Source organism: Sciurus vulgaris (assembly GCF_902686455.1).
Source record: "Sciurus vulgaris genome assembly, chromosome: 3".
NCBI lineage: Eukaryota > Metazoa > Chordata > Mammalia > Rodentia > Sciuridae > Sciurus > Sciurus vulgaris.
The window spans coordinates 70,704,467-70,723,963 of record NC_136463.1 but is presented as its reverse complement, the minus strand read 5'-3'; the positions used below and the strand labels follow the sequence as shown (position 1 = coordinate 70,723,963).

General features: G+C 43.5%; 2 protein-coding genes and 1 long non-coding RNA gene across 3 annotated transcripts; all 3 read right to left on the bottom strand.

The window, feature by feature from the left end:
* Positions 1 to 964: 964 nt before the first annotated feature.
* Positions 965 to 3,831, bottom strand: LOC306658594. The gene is made up of 3 exons (XR_013763096.1): positions 3,416 to 3,831; positions 2,622 to 2,943; positions 965 to 1,083 (listed from the first exon to the last, which is right to left on the bottom strand). It is a non-coding gene; the product is annotated as an uncharacterized lncRNA (long non-coding RNA).
* Positions 1,109 to 2,609, bottom strand: LOC306658593 (creatine kinase B-type-like). The gene is given in 3 exon segments (XM_079135723.1): positions 1,109 to 1,481; positions 1,568 to 2,308; positions 2,311 to 2,609. Coding segments are annotated over 3 exon segments (1,104 nt in total). The 5' UTR covers positions 2,534 to 2,609; the 3' UTR covers positions 1,109 to 1,341.
* Positions 3,832 to 12,553: 8,722 nt separating the features above from the next.
* Positions 12,554 to 13,006, bottom strand: LOC306656910 (small ribosomal subunit protein eS17-like). Its single transcript, XM_079132491.1, has one exon. It carries the CDS (start codon positions 13,002 to 13,004, stop codon positions 12,600 to 12,602), a length of 405 nt encoding a protein of 134 aa, XP_078988617.1. The 5' UTR covers positions 13,005 to 13,006; the 3' UTR covers positions 12,554 to 12,599.
* Positions 13,007 to 19,497: the final 6,491 nt, after the last annotated feature.

Sequence of the window (19,497 nt, the reverse complement as noted above, 5' to 3'; positions counted from 1 at the left end):
TCCTCCCAGGCTTCCAAAGGCAGATGATTTTCATGGACTTCATTTTCTCGATTTGATTGATCCCCTATTTCTGCATTAACTGCCTGTCCCCAATTCTGACTTCATTTACCCCTCTAATACTAGGAACTCCTTCACTGCTGTAGGGAAAAGGGGTGATGACCGATCTGACTTCTTCGAGCTGGAAGTGGGCAGCGTGGGGCAAGCAGTTTGGAGGTTCCTTTTTAGAAATCGGGTCAATTGAGGGGTTCATGGTAGAAGTCCGGTTGCAGGGAGAGCAGGCTATAAAGGCATCTGGGGATGGGTACATCTATGGGAGAAGAACAAAAAGACATGAGCACTGAAATGAGATTGATACAATATAAATGTTGCAGGATCTGGAACATGCTAATGCATATCATAAAGATGACAGAAGTCAATAATTCCTCACCAGGGGTGGAAGAACTGAGAAGTTGTTCCCATAACAAGGCCTAGCAAAGGCTAGAGAGGACAGGCCTTTATTTGGGAGCTTTAACATTATCTAGGTTATCAGGAATGTGAACACAACATTTAGTAGAGATCTCTCTATACTTCTGTTACTAGCAAACATAGATTAAGCCTACCTGTGTCTGTAGGCCTTAAACTGACTAAAAACTTCTGACTCTGGCAGTTTCTCTTGGTAGTTACTATTATTTTTAAATGCCCAAGAATGGCTATACTTTGGTTTTAACTGATTTGCTAGGTGTTTAAGATCAAGCTGGTCAAAGTGACCTGTTCCTGTCTGTTAAAGAGTCAGCTGAGTTTCCACAGGGGTCACTCATAGAGAACTTAAGAGCAGCTTCTTAGCTCCATTAGTGCCATTTGGTTAGGGCAGGGTCTTCTCGATGATGTGGCTTTCCTTGAAAGCATCAGGGATGTCTCCCTTTTTTCCATGACCCTCCTCTGCAGCAGATACACTGAGTGGCTTTTCCTCCAGCGGCTTCATCAATCTCCTTGGTCAGGAGGTTGTGTGACCCAGAGTTGCAAAGCTCCTTGGAGAAGTCCTCTTGTTCCCTGGGTTCAGGCTGACTTTGAGGGCAAGACCCAAATATGGACTTTTCTTGACCTCTGTATTTTATTTTTTTCAGGGCAGGCCAAAACCCTAGTTTATTTCAGCATCAGCAACAGCTCAGCCACCACAAAAATAAACTCTACCCAGGGACAAAAAAGTCTCTACAGCAAGGCTAAGGGCTCAGCCGCCAGGCGGTGAACATCAGGGGTGCATGGTGGGCACTGCCCGTGCAATAAGTTAGGAAGCAGCAGGCTGGTGGTGGTATGGGTCAGGCTTCACTTCTGGGCAGACATGAGGTCATCAATGGCCTGGCCCTACTCCAGCTGCTGCTCCATCTCGATTAGCAGCTTCACTCCATCCACCACCATCTGTACCAGCTCCACCTCCGAAAAGCCCAGGTGGTCTGCATTGGAGACGTCAAAAACCCCACCCATGGCAGCCATGTCCACACCACCTGGGGATAGGGAGAGGACAGCCAGGTCAGCAAGGTGGAAGAAGTCTGCCCAGGTGGGAGGGCTGCCTGTGTCACCTGCCCTGCACCTGTGCCCTGCTTCTGAAGCCTCAGCCACTTGAGAACCTCTGAGAACTTCTCGTGCTTGCCCAGGTGAGGCAGCTTGATGTGCACACCTGCCCACGGCCCTGTGCCCAGGTTGGAGGGGCAGGTGAGAATGTAGCCCAGGTGAGGGTTCCACATGAACTCGTAGTTCTTGGATTTGAAGAGAGTTTCAATCTGGGTGAGGCCAGTGCAGAAGCGAGTGAACACCTCCTTCATGTTGTCCCCCTTCTGCATAGAGATGACCCTCAGGTGGTCCTCCTCATTGATCCACACCAGGAAAGTCTTATTGTCATTGTGCCAGATGCCACGGGCATCGGGCCAGTCACGGGCCATGCCCGAGGCCAACAGCAGGGGCGACACCGGCTTGTTGAAGAGGAAGTGGTCGTCGATGAGTTGCTGCTGCTCCGCCTCGGTCATGCTCTTGAGCGCATAGTACCTGCCCGCCAGATTGCTGTCCAGGCTCAACAGGGCTTCCACCATGAGCTTCTCGATGGCCCGGCGCTCCCCACGGCTGCAGTGTGGGGGAAGGCAGAAGCCGCAGATGCTGCGGCCTGTGCGCACCCGCGAGCTCAGCATGTAGTTGGGGTCCAGGTCATCGCTGCCCTGCAGGTTGTCTGGGTTTAGGTCCGTTTTGTGTTCATCACTGGGCTGGTAGCCGCCGTGCTGGTCCTCGATGATGGGGTTGAAAAGTGCCTTGAACACGTCATATGACTCCTCGTCGCCACCACGCAGCCCACGGTCATGATGTACAGGTGGCCCGGGTTGTCCATGCCAGTCCGGATGACGTCGTCCAGCGTGAAGCCGCTTGGTGTACTCTTGGCGCGCAGCTCTGCGTACAGCTCGGGGGTCAGCACTTTGGCCATGTGGTTGTTATGCACGCTCAGGTCGGGGTACTCATCCTCTGCAGGGAAGCGCAGCTTCAGCGCATTGTGGCCATTGGAGAAGGGCATGACGGTGGCGGTGGGCGGGCGTCCAGGCGGGGCGGGGGCGCTCAGTTAGCCAGCAGCTCTGGGCGCGGCACAGGTGAACAGTCTTGACCTCTGTATTTAATCTCAATCTTTAAGTTTGATCTTCACCATCAAGCAAGATAGTCTCACCAGTCATAAAGTAAGAGTATTGGGCTTTAGCTTTAATGTCTATAACTTTACAGTTATTTACCCCCTTTTATTTAATTGGGGTTTACATTATCTGTTCTATAGGTGATGGCTTACTATTCCAAGTTAATTTATGATGTTTCCTCTTGAAGCAGTACTTCTGCAAAATATTGATCAGGCAACAATTAGAGTTTATAAGGAAAATACAAAATGGAGTCATCAACAGTAAAACATTCAGTTTGTGCAATAGCTATTTTGAATTTTGGCTGAGTTCCCACTTGAGATCACAGTAATCTTTACAACAAACATTAAACTTTTGAGCACAACTTTAAATGAGTTAAAATCAGGCTTACTTTGGAGCCATTGTAATGTGTAGCAGGGTGGTGAGGCAGAGTCTTATCTCAGGTAACGTGGGCTTTTCAGTGAGGGGCAAAGGAGTATATAAACACAGATTTTGAAGATTAAACTGAGATCAGATGGAGCTCTGTTCTCTGATGGAAATGTGGCTCTAAAGTGTTATGTCAGCAATTCCAAAGTTACTGTAAGATGGGCAGGAACCAGAGAAGGGAGCTGATGAAACACTGGTTATCTAGCAAAAGAATTCCTTCCTGCCCAAGAGCTGTGTGCCTGAGATCAATGTACTGCCACAGCAGTTAGGTGTCTTGTGCCCCTGCACAGGCACACTCCCAGGCACCAGGCATGCCACATGAGGTCATCAGAGACCCCAATTTTAGTCACTGTTGTTCCATTTTTGCTACTGTATATTACACTCTTTCTTAAATGTCATTTTACATATACCCTATTGATGACAGGTCCTATAATAGAACATTAAATGATAGGTTTTCATTACAAAGTTTAATTTGGAGAACAGCAGCTTGATAAATTTTCTGCTTTAAAGGGTTGTGTACCTGGAAAATATGAACACATTTAATATACAAAGAATAATGTTTTTAAGTATGTTACTCCATGGAATAGCTTTATAAATTAATCAGATGTCTCTAACAAACACATTTGAGTAATCCCATATATGTCAACTCCAATTCACTCATCTTATTGTAGAAAAACCAAAATATCAGACAAGTGTACCAACAGTATTTGCCGTCTCTTTCCTGTTGAAGAAAATTCCTAGAAAAATTGATGTTAGACATTTTATAAACATTTTTTATTAGTGTAACCACCTAGAGCCTTGTGAGTTAATTCTATTAGTTTACCCAATTTAAATTGAACCTCATTAAATCACGTGAATTAAAAATATTTGGATCCACTTTTAAAATTTTAATTTTTATGCACGCTTATATTTAACACAAAACAAAGGCCTTGTAATATTTATTTCCATTGCAATATAATGGATGTCCAAAAATAACTCGAGTTGGATAAAAAGAACTGATCAAAAATCATTAACCTAGGTCTGTAGGATCAAAAATGTGAGCTCAAAAATATAGCATTTAAGTAAAACAAAGTCCTGGAAGAAAAATGATAATGGTTATTAATTAAAGCATGAGAAAATGAGAAGGAGAGAAAAGTTGAAAGGGAGAAAAGTATTCTGAGTTGTAGCCCGGGAGAAATTTAAAATGGACACTTTTACACTTTTTTATTTCTTGGGTTTGAAACTGGTTTCCTACTGCGCTTTTCTTCATTTACATTTCAATGTAACCCTTGACTGAGATCTGAATCTGAAAGGGGCTAATACGTTCTAGCAAAAACTTGATGCTTAGGTCCTTTTAATTTCTTGAGCCTGCAGGGAGAGCTAAGAGAGAAAGATTTGAAAATAAGGAATTAGCCAAGAGAACGAGTTCGGGTTTTACTCCCTCCACGCTAGTTACCTCCCGTAAAGAAGCTAGAATGTGTGTACGAGACTGCGTGGTGGGGGAACTTGGTAGGCTCAATGGAGGAGTGGAAGGAGAAACAGAATGAGGCAAAGGAGAGGAATGAACAGGAACTTCTGCAGTAGGAGATCTGTAAGGACATGACTCATCAGCTGGATTAAACTTAGAAGAGAAAGGATTAAAAGGGGGAGGAGAAGCAGCAAGAAAGAAAGGAAAAACATGAAGGGGAAAAGTTCCTTTCCATTCACCAGGTTGCTCACATATGTACTTAATTATAACTAGTACAATTAGGCATATAATTATACCTAGTACAAAGCTAGAATTTAGGGTGTCATAAATAGACCATTCTGACTTACTATCTAAAGGACAATTTAGCTCTGATTCAGGGAATAGGTGAAGGGGTTTGAGATGATTTAATAAGCATCTCAGGGGCGAGTCTGCTGAGCTGGATGTCCTGAATCCCATGGTAAGCTGAGACCCACCTGGCTAGTGATTTTGGCGTCCCAAGACCACGGTGCCAGGCAACGAGAGGTTAAAACAGAGGTTTGGTGGTTATCAAAAAAACCAATGTTTAACCAGGCATTAACCGAGAGAATTTGAAGACCTGATCAGGATTTGGAGTGAGACGCAGCAGGAAATAAAAGAACTTCAAACCCTGAGAAAGAATCTCAGCACCATAAAAATCAGGAGTCCACCCAGCAACTAGGACCAGCTATGGGGACCAAGGAGATACCCCCACACCTCGGCAATCGGGCTGCCGAAGCAGCAGGCAGGAAGCTGCAGGGCGGCGGGAGGAAACCGCGAGCCGTAGCTGAGGGAACCGCAGGAATGGTTGCTTCTCAGATACGGGGGGAGGGGAGGCATTGCCACGGCGGAAGCCGGTGGCTGCTGAGATGTGTTTAAGTGGTCAGGGGCCTGCCTAAGGGGAACTCACCAATTCTGGAGTCCGGTGTTGTAGTATGCAGAAAATTGGGCATCCAGGTAAATGGAAGGTGAGCCTGTATCCACGGGCACTGGGGCTATCGGATGGGATTCCTTTTGCTTAGTTAGTGGAAAAACCCATCCCCGAGTCTTCGGCACCAGATGTTAGGGGCAGTTATGGTTCGTCGCTAGCTCCCAGAAACGCTCCAAAGATACAGGTCTCACACAAGGAACTTTTATTTTAAGCAGACGATTCACGCCTGCTCAGGAGAAAGGGAAGAAGGAAAGAGAGAGCATGACGCAAGGTTTCTCTCAGACATAGGAATTTCACGGGCTGAGAGGAACCAATCGCGGAGGAGAATTCTTACAGACTGACTGATGGACCAATGACATATTAGAACATAATGTGGGAGGCAGGAAGATTACGGCAGCATAAGCCGGAAATTCCTGTAACGTGAGAGGCGGGAAGAATGCAGACTGACAGGTGATGGGGAGGCCGGAAATTTCTGTAACCGGAGAGGTGGGTGAATGCAGATTGACAGGCGGTGGGGAAGCCAGATTCCTTACACCCTCAGGTTGTCAGAAACATGCTCACCTGTCCAAACCTAAAGAATGCACTGAGAGACACAAGGTGTAGCAAAAAGTGAGGCTTTACTTTAATGATGGTCTTGCAAAACTGGGTGTCTGGGGGTTGGCAGGAGGCAGAGACACACAGATTAGGTACAACCAGCATTTTATTCCCTAGAGTGCAAGGTCCCTCCTCTGGTTCCTCATTGATTGACCACTATGAGGTGTACAGTCTTCCTGAATGTTACCTAGGTTTTACTGTCTCCCACTGAGTTATTTAAAGAAATATAACTTTAAATATTCCCACCTCTTTTTCTCTTGTAGTAGGAAAGCCTTAGGGTGAATGCATTCTGATGCATATGCAGCTCTTAATTTTTTACCTAAGTTCCTTCCTTCCTTCCTTCCTTCCTTCCTTCCTTCCTTCCTTCCTTCCTTCCTTCCTTCCTTCCTTTCTTTCTTTCTTTCTTTCTTTCTTTCTTTCTTTCTTTCTTTCTTTCTTTCTTTCTTTCTTTCTTTCTTTTTCTTTCAACTGAGGGTTGAACCCAGGGCTTTGTGAATGCAAGGATTCACAAAGTGAGAACTCTGAGTGTGCCAGAAACCTCCAACAAGGGCAGTTGTGTACACAGTGTAAGAAAAATGCAGCTCAGTTCGGGTCCCAAGGCAGCTCAGACCCTTGAACGCTTTGCCGCAGAGCTACATCCCAGGACCTGAGTTGCTATTTCTTAACAGAAAGATTTCTATCTTTGTTGGTTAGGTTGACACCTTCCCCCACCTTGTTTGTCAAGAGGCTAATCAGGTGTATGAATTTCAGTTCTGCCACATTCATAGGCTATTGTGTTATCGTGTAACTTTCCATTCTGCTCTATTTTGCCTCTGGCTGCCTTTCTTACATCCTAATTTTATGTTTAAGGCTAAACATTATCTTCCGAAAATGGAACATCAGACTTTCTATTTCTCACATTGCACTTGTCTTAAAGGCCAGTAACATATGCAAACGAAAGCAGACAGACAACCAGAGAGGATTCCCAAAACCATGGCCTACAAATGGGAATCTTTAAAACAGATAGATAGATAAGAGGGGGAAATCCCTTAGGGTCCCTACTTCCACTTAACCATGACTTCTACACCAGCAGTAGCACAAATGTTCCCATTAAGAGATACCAGATGTTACCACAAAAGGGAACCAAATGTGTGAAATCAAGGGTCTTGGCATGCACACAGGGGAGCTTACCAGATGGCCAAGGTGTTGTGACTTTATTTTGTTCAATTTCCTTTTTCTCAAAGTAGAATAATTGATGGAGAAACTCATACATTCAGAGGAAATGGCAGGAATTTTCCAAAGCAAAAGGAGCTTCAGTTGCTGCTGGAATGATTCTGACAGGGAAAAATGACAGGGCGTCAGCACAGATAATAAACTGGTCAGAAAGATGAGTGCTAATTATCAGAGAAAAGGAAATGGGTTTCTACCTCCTCCATCTTGCACTCCCCCACTCAAACTGCTGCTAACACCTCCACTTTCCAACTCAAGAGATTACCCCCTGGGGCTGCTCTTTTGTGCCTCTGGGCACATATGCAGGGTAGAAAGAGGAGGTGGAGAGGGGGAGAGGAAATCTGAGATCAATAAAAGGGCAAGACACACCTCCTTCACCCTGCCCTGGGCCCTTCTACACACACATTTCTCTCAGGAGAAGTTTGCTATCTCTGTACTTTCTTTTCCTTAAATAAAACTTGCTTTCTATACTTACTTTAGTACTTCTCATGTGTTTAATCTCCAATACTAGGGGAACAGGAACCTGATCCTGATTTTGAAGACTGGTATCAGTTCCTCAGTCACTCCCTTTACTCACAGGAATATCTTCTCTGTGGTCCACCTCATGCTCTGAATATAGCCCTTGCTGCTCTGCCACCGAGGCTTATTTTAAAATGGACATTTTTTTCTTCACCTCCCCTTTGTCCCCCCATCCCTAACCTAGAGGAAAAAATAACAAGATTTCCTTTTTCTCATCCTAGTCTGAGAGTTATTTGTCTTTGAGCACACACCACCATAGGAACCAAGTAATTCAGACTTCAGGGATGGTGCCAAAAGATCTAAGGAATGGCTGTCTCCCAAACTAACAAGTGAATCATAAGTCCCTCACAGGGAACACCTAGAATTAATCACTTCTGTAAAAACCCTGTGTTCTCTGGGGTAGGCAGCCTCTGGGATAGGAGTCCCCTGTGCTTCTCCTTTGCTTACAAAGCAATAAAACTTTTCCCCCTTTTTCTAAAAATAGTGTTCTCCTTATTGGATTGGCACAGGGGGCAAAGACAAAGCTTTTTCTAACAAATTGGTAACTCACTCACATGGGACCCAAGAACTGTCCCTGCTCTGGTTTTCTTAGGCAGCATTGGCACTCCAAGAAACCTCACATTCATGCTGAGGATGTGAAGTTGCAGGTGAACTTGCTGATCTCCAGTTGCTGTAGAGTTAGGAGGGGTGAGTTTACCTTGGGTCAAACAAGAGTAGCTATTTGTGTGAGTAAAGGGAGGGACTGAGGGACTGTCCCAGCAGCTTCCTAAGCCACTTTTGATTCAGGGAACACCCACCTTGTCTCCCTGAACTGTATGCATTGCTCAATCTTGGTCTACATTGAGAAAAAGAAAACTGAACTCACAAAGTTATGACACCTTGGCCATCTGGTAAGTTCTCTTGGTGTGCACACCAAAACCCTTGGCTCTACACATTTTGTTCCTCTTTGTGGGAACATCTGATCCCTCTTTTGGGGGACATCTGTGGTGCTACTAGGGTAGAAATCACAGTAAACAAGAGTTGAGAACGTGGGGGAATTTACCCCCATCTGGTCTTTCTGTTGTGAAAGTTCCCATCTGTTGGCCATGGTTTCAGAAATTGTAAGTGCGAAAGGATGGGATGCAGATATTCATGGATTCAGAGAAGGCTTTATTCCTTCACAGACCTGGATGCTATTGGGGTCCACTTTTCAGATGGGAAAATGGTCCCAGTTACAGAGGGGAATTTGGGTACAATGATGTAATCATTGGGAGCTGTATACATGCAGTTTTGACCATCAGGGGCTAGTTGAACAGGTTAAAACTCTAATTTAGGAAGGTAGCTGTAAAAAAGGTTGAAACTCAGTGTTGTCTGGGGAGATAAAAGTCCAGATACCAGGGATGAGTACTCAAATCTTGCCCATTGATATTTATTTGCTGTGCTTCTTCTTAGGACTAATTAACCTTGGGGGAAGGTCATGGTTTAGGGTCCAGCATTCGGTATCTGCCCCCTTCCCCCGGGGCCCATTGTTCCTTGGCTAGTTTCCCCTCCCTCCTCCAGAGCCGCACTCTCCATTTTCCTTTGGGGGTTCTGTTGCAGGGATATTATTTTCCATTACCCTTCAGAAATTCTCTGTTTGTCTTCCTCTGTGTTTTTGTTTGTATCTGTTACTGGGCCTTTAAGATGTGGCAATACCATTGATGCTACCGTTGATCCTTTCTGTAAGCTCGGGGGTTAGGGTTAGGGTTAGGGTCTTTGTAGAGGGTAAATAGATACCAAAGATAAATTTTTATATATTTTATATTCTCCTCATATAACTTTGTAACTGTTGCCTGTTAGAATTTTGCAGAAGTACTGCTTCTAAAAGAACAACCTGAGTTAATTTGACAATCCTATAGGACAGACAGGATATAAGGCTAACTTCCAGTACTAATACTGACCCCAATTAAGTGAAAGGGTCATTAAATTTTACAGTTATAAATGTAAAATTATAAAATTGAAATTATAACTGATTAGTTCAATTTTAAGACTGATGAAACTGGTCTACTGAATGCTTAAAACACAAAACTTGGAGAACAAATTCAAGGAAGGTAAAAGGCCAAGGAAAAAGCTGCCAACATTTTGGCCTTTGCCCTGGAAGTTTAGCTAGGATTCAGGGAAGGATGGGAACCCTCCAAGGACCATGGAACTCTGGTGAATTTTCTTACCTCCCAATCAGAGGGATAAAAAGGACTCTAGAGAGTAGGAAGCCAACCAGTGCACATTCTGAAAAGAGGAGTGTCATTGGAGAGGGAAATGTCCCTGATGCTTCAAAGGGAAGCCACATATGGCCAGCAAGACAGTGACCTTAGATGGCACAACTGATAAAATAAGACTAAGAAGCCAGGAAGCTTCTCACAGGTTCCCAAGAGTGACATCTGAGAAATCTTAGCTGATCCTAAGAATAGATAAGAACAAGGTCAATTTCAACTGACTTGTTCTTAAACACTTGTCAGAGAGTATAACCAAAGCATAATCATACTTAAAAGGAAAGACAATGGCACTTTTAATATATCTTGAGATGCACACTTATGTCAGTTCTCTCAAAAAGTAAATAAAATTGTGAGGTTATAAAGGAAGTGTTCCTATATAGGTGTGCCTGATAACTATCAAAATGCTGCCAGAGTCACAAGTGTGTTCTGAGTCAATATGAGACTTAAAAATTTCCTATTCTCCTACTTAGACAAACTAAATCTGTTTTTCACTAGTATAATTATCTAGCCCCTATATTTATCCCTCAGATTTGTCTAAAAGATGCCATGTGGCACATGAAACTCCTGACTAACTTTACCAAGAGGGGCCTAAATGACACTGTTAAAGGAATCCAGCTGCAAAACAGAGGTAATGCTAAAGAGAAAGCTATTTTACAGAAATCAGATGACATCAGATTTCTTTTCTTTTTTTTTTTAAAGGAGAAAAAGTTTATTTGAGGGCTTACGGTTTCAGAGGTCTTAGTCCACAGAAGACTGACTCCATTCCTTGGGGCTGGAGGTGAGGCAGAATATCATGGCAGAGGTGTGGCACAGGGAAGCAGCTCACACCCTCAGGAAGCAGAGAGTCTCCACTCAATAGATACAAATATATATACCCAAAGTCACGCCCAAATTCCAATCTCCTCCAGCCACACCCTACCTTTTCAATTAATCCCACCAGGGATTCATTCACTGATTGGGTTAAGTCTCATACGACCTAATCATTTCTGCTCTGAACCTTCCTGCATCATCTCTCATGTGAGCTTTTGGGGCACACCTCACATCCAAACCATAACATTCTGCCCCTGTCTCCCAAAAGCTCACAACCATCTGACAATACAAATACATTTAGTCCATGAGTTCCCATAGTCTCAACAGTTCCATGAGTTCCCATAGCTCAAAGTTCAAGTCCAAAGTCTTTGAGGCTCAAGGCAGTTTCACATTGTGAGCTTCTACAAAATTAAAAGCAATTTACAAATATCCAACATATAAAAGTACTGAGTAAACATTTCCATTTACAAAAATAGGGGCATAGAAAGAAGGGATGGGACCAAAGCAAGACCGAAATCCAGCTGGGTAAACAAGACGTGTAGCTCCATGTCCTGTACCTGAAGCACGTGGCATCTTGATTTTCTCTCTGAAGAGTTATGGAAAATAATATTCTATAACACAGCTCCCCAAGAAAAGGGAGGGATGGTGAGGCTTGGAAGGAGGGAGGAGAAATTGGCCAAACTGCAAACCTCTTCCAGAGCATTCTTTCCTGATAACAATGGGCCCTGGGGGAAAGGGGTGACACTGAATGCTGGGTCTTAAACCTTGACCTTCCCCCATGGTGAATTAGTCCTAAATGACAATGGGTGAGATTTGAGTACTTATCCCTCAGGATCCAGACTCTTATCTCCCCAGTGAGTTTCAGCCTTTTTACAACTACCCTCCTAAATGAACCCTCCTAAAATTAAAATTTTAACCTGTACGACTAGCCCCTGATGGTCAAAACTGCAGGTACACAGCTTCCAACGATTATATCATTGCACCCTATAAAATCAAAAATCCCCTCTGAGGGCTATTTTCCCATCTGGAAAATTGGCCCCAAGGGTGCCCGAGTGGGGAAGGAAGAAAGGCTTCTCTGAATCCGTTGAGGTCTGCTTCCCGTCCTTTTGCACTATACTCTCTCCAAATGGCATGTGTAGCTCTGCCTTGTTTCTCGCAGCCCAAGTGGCCTTTCTGTTGACTTGCCTCTGCTCCTTTCCTGTGGCTTTCCTAGGATGATGTCCCATGTTACTGGCATTTCTTTATTTGGGGGGTTTCCACGGAAGCTTCGACTTCCTCCACATCTCTCCACACTTTGACTTCTCAGGTGGTGCCCGCAGGGACCCTGACCCTGCTGCACTTTGCCTGGCCTCCCAGGCCTTCATTTCAAATCTTGGTAGAAACATCCATGATCCCTTAACTCCAGCATCCTGCATTCCTGCAGAACCAACCCTACATGGTTCAAACCAAGATCTGCCACCATCTCGAATAGTAACCAAGCCTCTGGGAACCCTTGCTGCTGTAGCCTCGGAGGGTCTGGGTGGCTGAGCACATTGAATAAACTTCCTAGGCCCCTCGTGAAAGAAGGGTGCCCCACTGGTCTCTTCTCAAGAGAATTTTCACCTTTCGTCCCTGGGGCTTGAGATGGGTGTGGTATTACCAGCTCCTGAGATGCCCTCCAGCCATCTTTCTCAGTGTCTCTGGGTAAAGTATTTAGCATTCCTCTAGTGGCAGTAATGTCTTTTTGTTGTTGTTGTTGTCCTAGGTTTACTGAAAATATTACAGCATAGCAGAAAGATTCAGACAGCTCCACGTGGCGTTTTGAAATTCATCTCCACAGTAGGCTGAGTGACCTGCAAGTTGGAGAGACTGCTGAAGTCCAAAAGCTTCAGCATTTCCTTAGTGTCAGGATCTACTTCAATGATCTGATCCAAGGCAGAGACCTTAGGAACATAATTATCTCTACTTTTGCTCTCCTCTTCCTGCAGCTTAATGGAGATGCCTCTCACAGGGCCTCTCTGAATCCCCTTCATCAGATGTGTGACATACCCTGCGATCTTGTTGCAGAGCTTCTTGCTGGGAATAATGGCAATCTCCTTGCACACACGCTTGTTGGTATGGAAGTCGTTGCCCAGGCATGTGTAGTACTTCTCGATGATAACCCCGGTAGCCTTCTTCACAGTTTTGGTGCAAACCAGGCCCATGTTGGCGGGTCAGTTTCAGAGGTCTTAATTCACAGAAGGCTGATTTCATTCCTTGGGGCTCGAGGTAAGGCAGATTATCATGGCAGAGGTGTGGCAGAGGGAAGCAGCTCACACCCTCAGGAAGCAGAAAGAGCCAGATTTCTTAAAAACAGCTTGAGTGGGCACCTGGTTTATAAAAAACCTAAATGTTATACATGTTTCTGTGGGGGCGCCTGGCTGTCCTTGCAGTGCTTGACGAGTTCCACTGAAGGATGATTGTAGAGACTCATCCTAAAAGGATTGCATGTCAGATGTATGCTTCCCTAGCTTGGATGTTATTCTGTGGAGTTTTCCTAATAATATATTACTCACTTCAGTCTGGGGATCTTGCTAGAGGTGATGGTGTAAGGCCCCCAAAAAGGAAACCCCAACTCTGTCCCATAGATCGACGGCAACCCCAATCAACCACAGGAGGCATCACTTGATGCAAACCGCAAGAGGTGTTTATTCCAGAGCGCTGAGGACCCAACTCGTGACTCACGCAGGAGTCCAGGAGTCGAGTCCTGAGCAAAAAATCTTGTAGGTTTATAAAGCCAGAGACCACACATCGGGAGGGGTCGCACATGAAAGGGAAAAGGGGAACAAAGCTGCTGGGAAATTTCAAAGGGGGTCTGGGTTTGCTGAAAACATACAACATGTTTCACAATGTTTTACAACAGGGTGCAGATTCTGGTGTCTTAACTGCCTGAATACTATCTTGCCCCAATTACTCTTTTACTCTCTGTTTGGGGCTGTTTCCTGGAACAGCTTTAAAGGCTTTGTTCCCGTCACTGGGAGGAAGACTTTAGGGAGTTGAGATAAAACAGACAGCTTAAAAAAATGTCCACTCTTTCATTTCCCCATTTTCTTTTTTGGTAAGTTCTAATCATGGAACTTCTGTCTCTATATACTCTTCTCCAAAGCTATTTCCTTGGCGGAGGGACTGGTATTGTTGCCTGAGCATTAGTACCTGTACAGCACTTACTCTCTCCCTGATGAAGGTGACTCCGTGAAGGAGATGTTCAGAGGGTTACACCACCCTTAGTTGTTACATTTGGCTGCCGTAACATTTTGCTGTATGGTTATTAAATCCCAGGAGGAGGTGGGGTGCCAATAAGTGTTGCCAGTAGTCCCATACCCCCATGCAGAGCAATAATAATGGTCTATACCTCCGCACTTCCTTGCCATATTCTGTGACCTCCCATCCCGGGGGCAGACATAGAAAGGGGTCTGTTTTAGATTGTCACGGGAGCGTGGGTAGTTACATTCTGGGTTGTACCCTTCATCTAGGCGGTATTCTGTTCCCCCAAAAGGCCTGGGTGATGTTGGCCAACATCTACGGGCCTCGTCAGAAGTCAGGGTAGGGATATCCCAATTATCTAACCCAGCTACTAAGGCGCAGATGTCTGGGGTTAGGGACGGCCACCAAGCCCAAAGGGGTTTCTCCCTGGTGGTGCTCCATATTATATCTCCAGTCTAGGAGAGGACCTGCCATGTTAGTTGTTGGGGGGCATGGGGGTTGGGACTACTTATTGGCGGGAGGTGCGTCAACAGGAGCAGGAACACGGTGGATGCGGAGCTTGAGGGGGTTGTCCAATTTTTCCACTTTCCACGTTGGGTCTGGTGGTGGTGAAGGCTTGACATGCAAAGCGTGAATGCAGGTGGCGATGCCATTGACTTTTCAGGCAGGCAAGGGCCCAGGGGGCACCAATTAGCAGCCCCTTCTTTGCAGTCCTTGATAAACAGTCCTTGATAAAGGCAGGTAAATTTGGTAATCAATGGCCTCCGGAGATCCTTGACATTCCATTCTTCCAGGGGCAGTCTCCAACTTGCAGAGGCAGATGACTTTATGGCCTCCATTTCCTTGATTTGACCCGATCCCCTATTTCTACACTAACTACCTGTTCCCAATTCTGGCTTCATTCCCCCCTTTAACTTTAGGAACTCCTAACTGCTTGTTAAGGAAATAAAAAGGGGCGTTGGTCGTTCTGGCTGCTTCAAAGCTGAAAGGGGGCAGCGAGGGGCAAGCAGTTTGGAGTTCCTTTTTTAAAAATCGGGTCAATCGAGGGGTCCAAGGAAGAAGTCTGGTTGGGGAAGAGCAGGTTGTGAAGTCATCTGAGGGTGGGTGCTTCTATGATAGAAGAACAAAAAGACATGAGTACTGAAATGAGATTAGTACAAAGTAAATGTTGCAGCATCTGAAACATGCCACTGAGTATCATGAAAATGACAGAAGTTAATCTTTCACCAGGAGGTGGAAGAACTGAGAAATTGTTCCCATAACTAGGCCTAGCAAAGGCTGGAGAGGACAAGGCCTTTATTTGGGGACTTTAACATTGTCCAGGTTATCAGGAATGTAAACACAACATTTAACTCTTAATGTCATAGATGTCCCCAGAAAATATGGCTAAGCTATTTAATGTCATCTGATTTTGTAAAATATTCCTTTATTGGTATAACCTGTGTTTAGTAGAGATCTCTATACTTCTGTTACTTAGGAATAGATAAGCATACTAGCAAACATAGATTAAGTCTACCTGTGTAGCTTAGGAAGGTCGGCAGGCCTTAAACTGACTAAAAACTTCTGACTCTGGCAGTTTCTCTTGATAGTTATCAGGCACATTTGCTGAAGAAACTTTCTTTCATTTGTAGATTCTTGTCTTTACTCTAGTGGGCTAATACAAGTGTACATCTTAAGTTACATTTAACTATTATTTCCTTTAAATGCCCAAGAATGGCTATATTTTGGTTTTAACTGTTTTGCTGGGTGTCTAAGATCAAGCTGGTCAAATTGACCTGGTTCCTGTCTTGTTAAAGAGTCAGCTGAGTTCCCACAGGGGTCACTCATAGAGAACTTAAGAGCGGCTTCCTAGTTCCACCAGTGACTTTGGTTAGGCAGGGTCTCTTGATGAGGTGACTTCCTTTGGAAGCATCAAGGGATGTTTCCCTTTTTCCATGACCCTCCTCTGCTGTTGGGGGCTGTGCCATGCTGGCGGCGTTGGGATGGCGCCTGATCACATCAGCAGTGAGGAGGTTAATTGACATAAGCACACTCAGGTGATTTTCTCGTCCACGCACACAATGTATGCGCATGTGTTCTCGAGCACTAATTGCCTGCTCGGAGCGTCTCGCCTAATCTTTGCGTGGGAGGCGTGGCCCTGCTCTCCACCTCCTGGAGGTGATATAAGCGTAGGCGGAGCGAGACAGGCACGCAGCAGCCATTAACAGAAAACAGCCAGAGAGAAAAACACGCGAGGCAGCAGCCAGAGAGAAGAAGACACACACGCAGCAGCTAGAGGGGAAAACACACAGCAGCCATTAGCAGAGAAGCAGCAGGACACACACATGACAGCAGCCATTAGCAGAAAAGCAGTAGAAGAAGACACACACAGGGAAAAGCAGCTAGGAAATGCGGCAACAGCCATTAGCAGAAAAACAGCAGCAGAAGACACGCGCGGAAGCAGCTAGTAGGGACGGACAGCAGCCATTAGCAGAAAAGCAGTAGAGGAAGACACACGCGCGGCAGCAGTCAGAGGGAAAAACACGCTACAGCAGCCATTAGCAGAAAAGCAGCTAGGACACAGAAGCAGAAGAACACGTGCAGCAGCAGCGAGTAGGGGCAGCGGCGGAAGGCAGATCGCAGAACGGAGAACTGAGACGCATCACTAGGGCACCTTAGGTAGACGTACCCTTAGTTCACAGGATGCAGGACTTTAAGACACAGCAAGTCTCTTCCTCTAAGCTCTAATCAAAGCCTGTCCTTCTCTCAAAGTCTCTCTTAAGCAAAGTCTCTTTCTCTTTGATAAGCAAAGTCTCTCTCTCTCTCCTCTCAAAGCAAGTAAACGTCATTTCCTCTATCCTCTATAAACAAACAAGCAAGAAAGCAGTGCACTAAAGAGAAAGATAGAAGTGCCTCAGTTTCCACTCCACCACCCATAAGACCCGTGCAAGTTGTTGCTGCAAGTGGTGACAAATATCCACGGATTTTGTACCGCAAAGAGCCAGCGACACTCTGCAGCGAATGCACTGAGTGATTTTTCATCCTCTAGTCTCAACAATCTCCTTGATCAGGAGGTTGTGTGACCCAGCGTTGCAATGCTCCTTAGAGAGGTTCTCTTATTCCCTGGGTTCAGGCTGACTTTGAGGGCAAGACAAAAATGTGGACTTTTCTTGACCTCTGTATTTAACTCCAATCTCTAAGTATGATCTTATCATCCAGCAAGCCAGTCTCACCAGTCATAAAGTAAGAGTCCTGGGCTTTAACTTCAATGTCTATAACTTTACAGTTATTTACCCTTTTATCTAACTGGAGTCTGTATTAGTACTGGAAGTTACCACTATCTGTTCCATAGGTGATGGCTTATTATCACAAGTTACCTAGGTTGTGTGTTCTTGAAGCAGCTACTTCTGCAAAACATTAGCAGGTAACAGTTTTACAAAATGAAATTAGCAAGAGTAAAAATATATTCAGTTTGTATAATAGCTATCTTGAATTTTGATTGAGAACCACATTCTATCCCCTATTTGAGATCACAGTACTTTTACAACAAGAACCAATTTTTTGACTATAACTTTAAATAAGCTGAAGTCTTACTTATTTTGGAGCTATTCTACACACAGCGAGGTGGGAGGCAGAGCCGTATCTCAGGTAAGGCGTGGCTCTTTACAGATCTTAAGTGTTCTAATTCTGATGTTGATCTTTGCTTCTTCCTTAAATATCATTAAGTGGCTTACATATACTGTTTCCTGAGCCTATATAAACTTTATAATTAACACAATTTAACATAGTATCTAAAACATGAATCAAAGAAAGGCTGAGAGAGCTTTTAACTTTCCTTTTGTGTGATAAAGTGGCAAAATGTTTTCATGTTTCTTTCATGTTTCACAATATTAACCTTTAAACAAATCAGACTCTAATGTTTAGAAATACATTTACATTTGAAATTCTTTATCTCAGTGTAAAAAGTGACAAATTTTACACATACCCTATTGATAGCAGGTGCTATAATAGAACATTAAATGATAGAAATAAATCCCCAATAAAATTTACTCTTTGTAAGTTTAAGATTACCATTACAGACAAGGTTAATCTGGAGAATAGCAGAGCTTAATAAATTCCTTGCTTTAAAAAACTTGTGTACCTGAAAAATATGAACGCATTTAATATACAACTAGTGACCATTTCACAATTACCCTGACACTTTCATCTTACCAAATTTAGTTTTTAAAGAAAAATGTAGACTCTGTAACATTGTACAATACTCTACAACAGTTGTTTAACCATAATTGTATACACCCCAATTTTTAATGCTAATTGTTCTAAAGATTAAAACAATAGACACAAAGTTAAGAGTAAATTAGTGTTTCAAATCCTTGTCATTTTACCATATAGATTAAACTTTGGTTTATATCAGAACATTAGTATTTTACCTAGGAAAACATTTAAATAGTTTTAGCTGTCTCACATACATATAACCAATTTAGTTACACGCAAACTTGTTGAAATTTGCCATTTACTTACACATAGACTTTCTTAGTACTTACTTAGACCCTCATGTATTTCATCACACAAGCACTTTCTTACCCAGAAACATTTCCTTTTTCCTTTTACTAAATATATTTCCATACCCAGAACCTTTTATTTTCTTTTTTCCTTTCTGTCGACACCTTTTTGTTTACATTCCGAAACAACTCTCATGAAATTTTTGAATTTAGATAAATTACTCCATTTTAGGAAGATAAAATACTTTGTTGTTATAGTACTCTATCTGAAACACTGTGAGAAGTGAGATGGTAACACTAAAACCAAATCTAAGAGCTCCTAGGAGCTTAGCAGATGGAATGCTCTAGGTTGGGGTTTTACCTGTTAGGACATAACTCTTAATAACCTAGGTTTTAGTAATGACACAAAGCAATTTTAAACACTTTTCTTTACCAACCTATGAAAACACCAATAATGTTTAGGTATGATATCCCATGGAATTTAAGGAGTTAAAAGTACTCGATGTTATTTAACAATTAGCATTTTAACTTTGTAAATTAATCAGATGTCTCTACAAACACATTTGAGTAATCCCATACATGTTAACTCTAATTCACTTATTCTGTAAAAAACCAAGATATCAGACAAGTGTCCTGAACAGTATTTGCTGTCTCTTTCCTGTTGAAGAAAAGTCCTAGAAACAATTGATATTAGACACTTTATTAACATCAATATTTTATTAGCTTGACCACCTAGAGACTTGCGAGTTATTTTCAAAGACATTTTACTTTATTAGTTTACCCAATTTGAACCTTTTTAAATCACGTGAATTAAAAGTATCTGGATTCATTTTTAAATTTTAATTTTAGGAGCGCTCAGTTTTGATACAGACAAAACATGACATCAGACAGCACAACATACAAATAACCCAAAATCAAAGGCCTTGTAACTTTATAGGTGAATCTCCATTGCAATGTAACAGATGTTCAAAAA

Bases quoted from the DNA above. Each gene is read 5' to 3' on its own strand.
- LOC306656910 (XM_079132491.1), bottom strand. From the start codon at position 13,004: ATGGGCCTGGTTTGCACCAAAACTGTGAAGAAGGCTACCGGGGTTATC.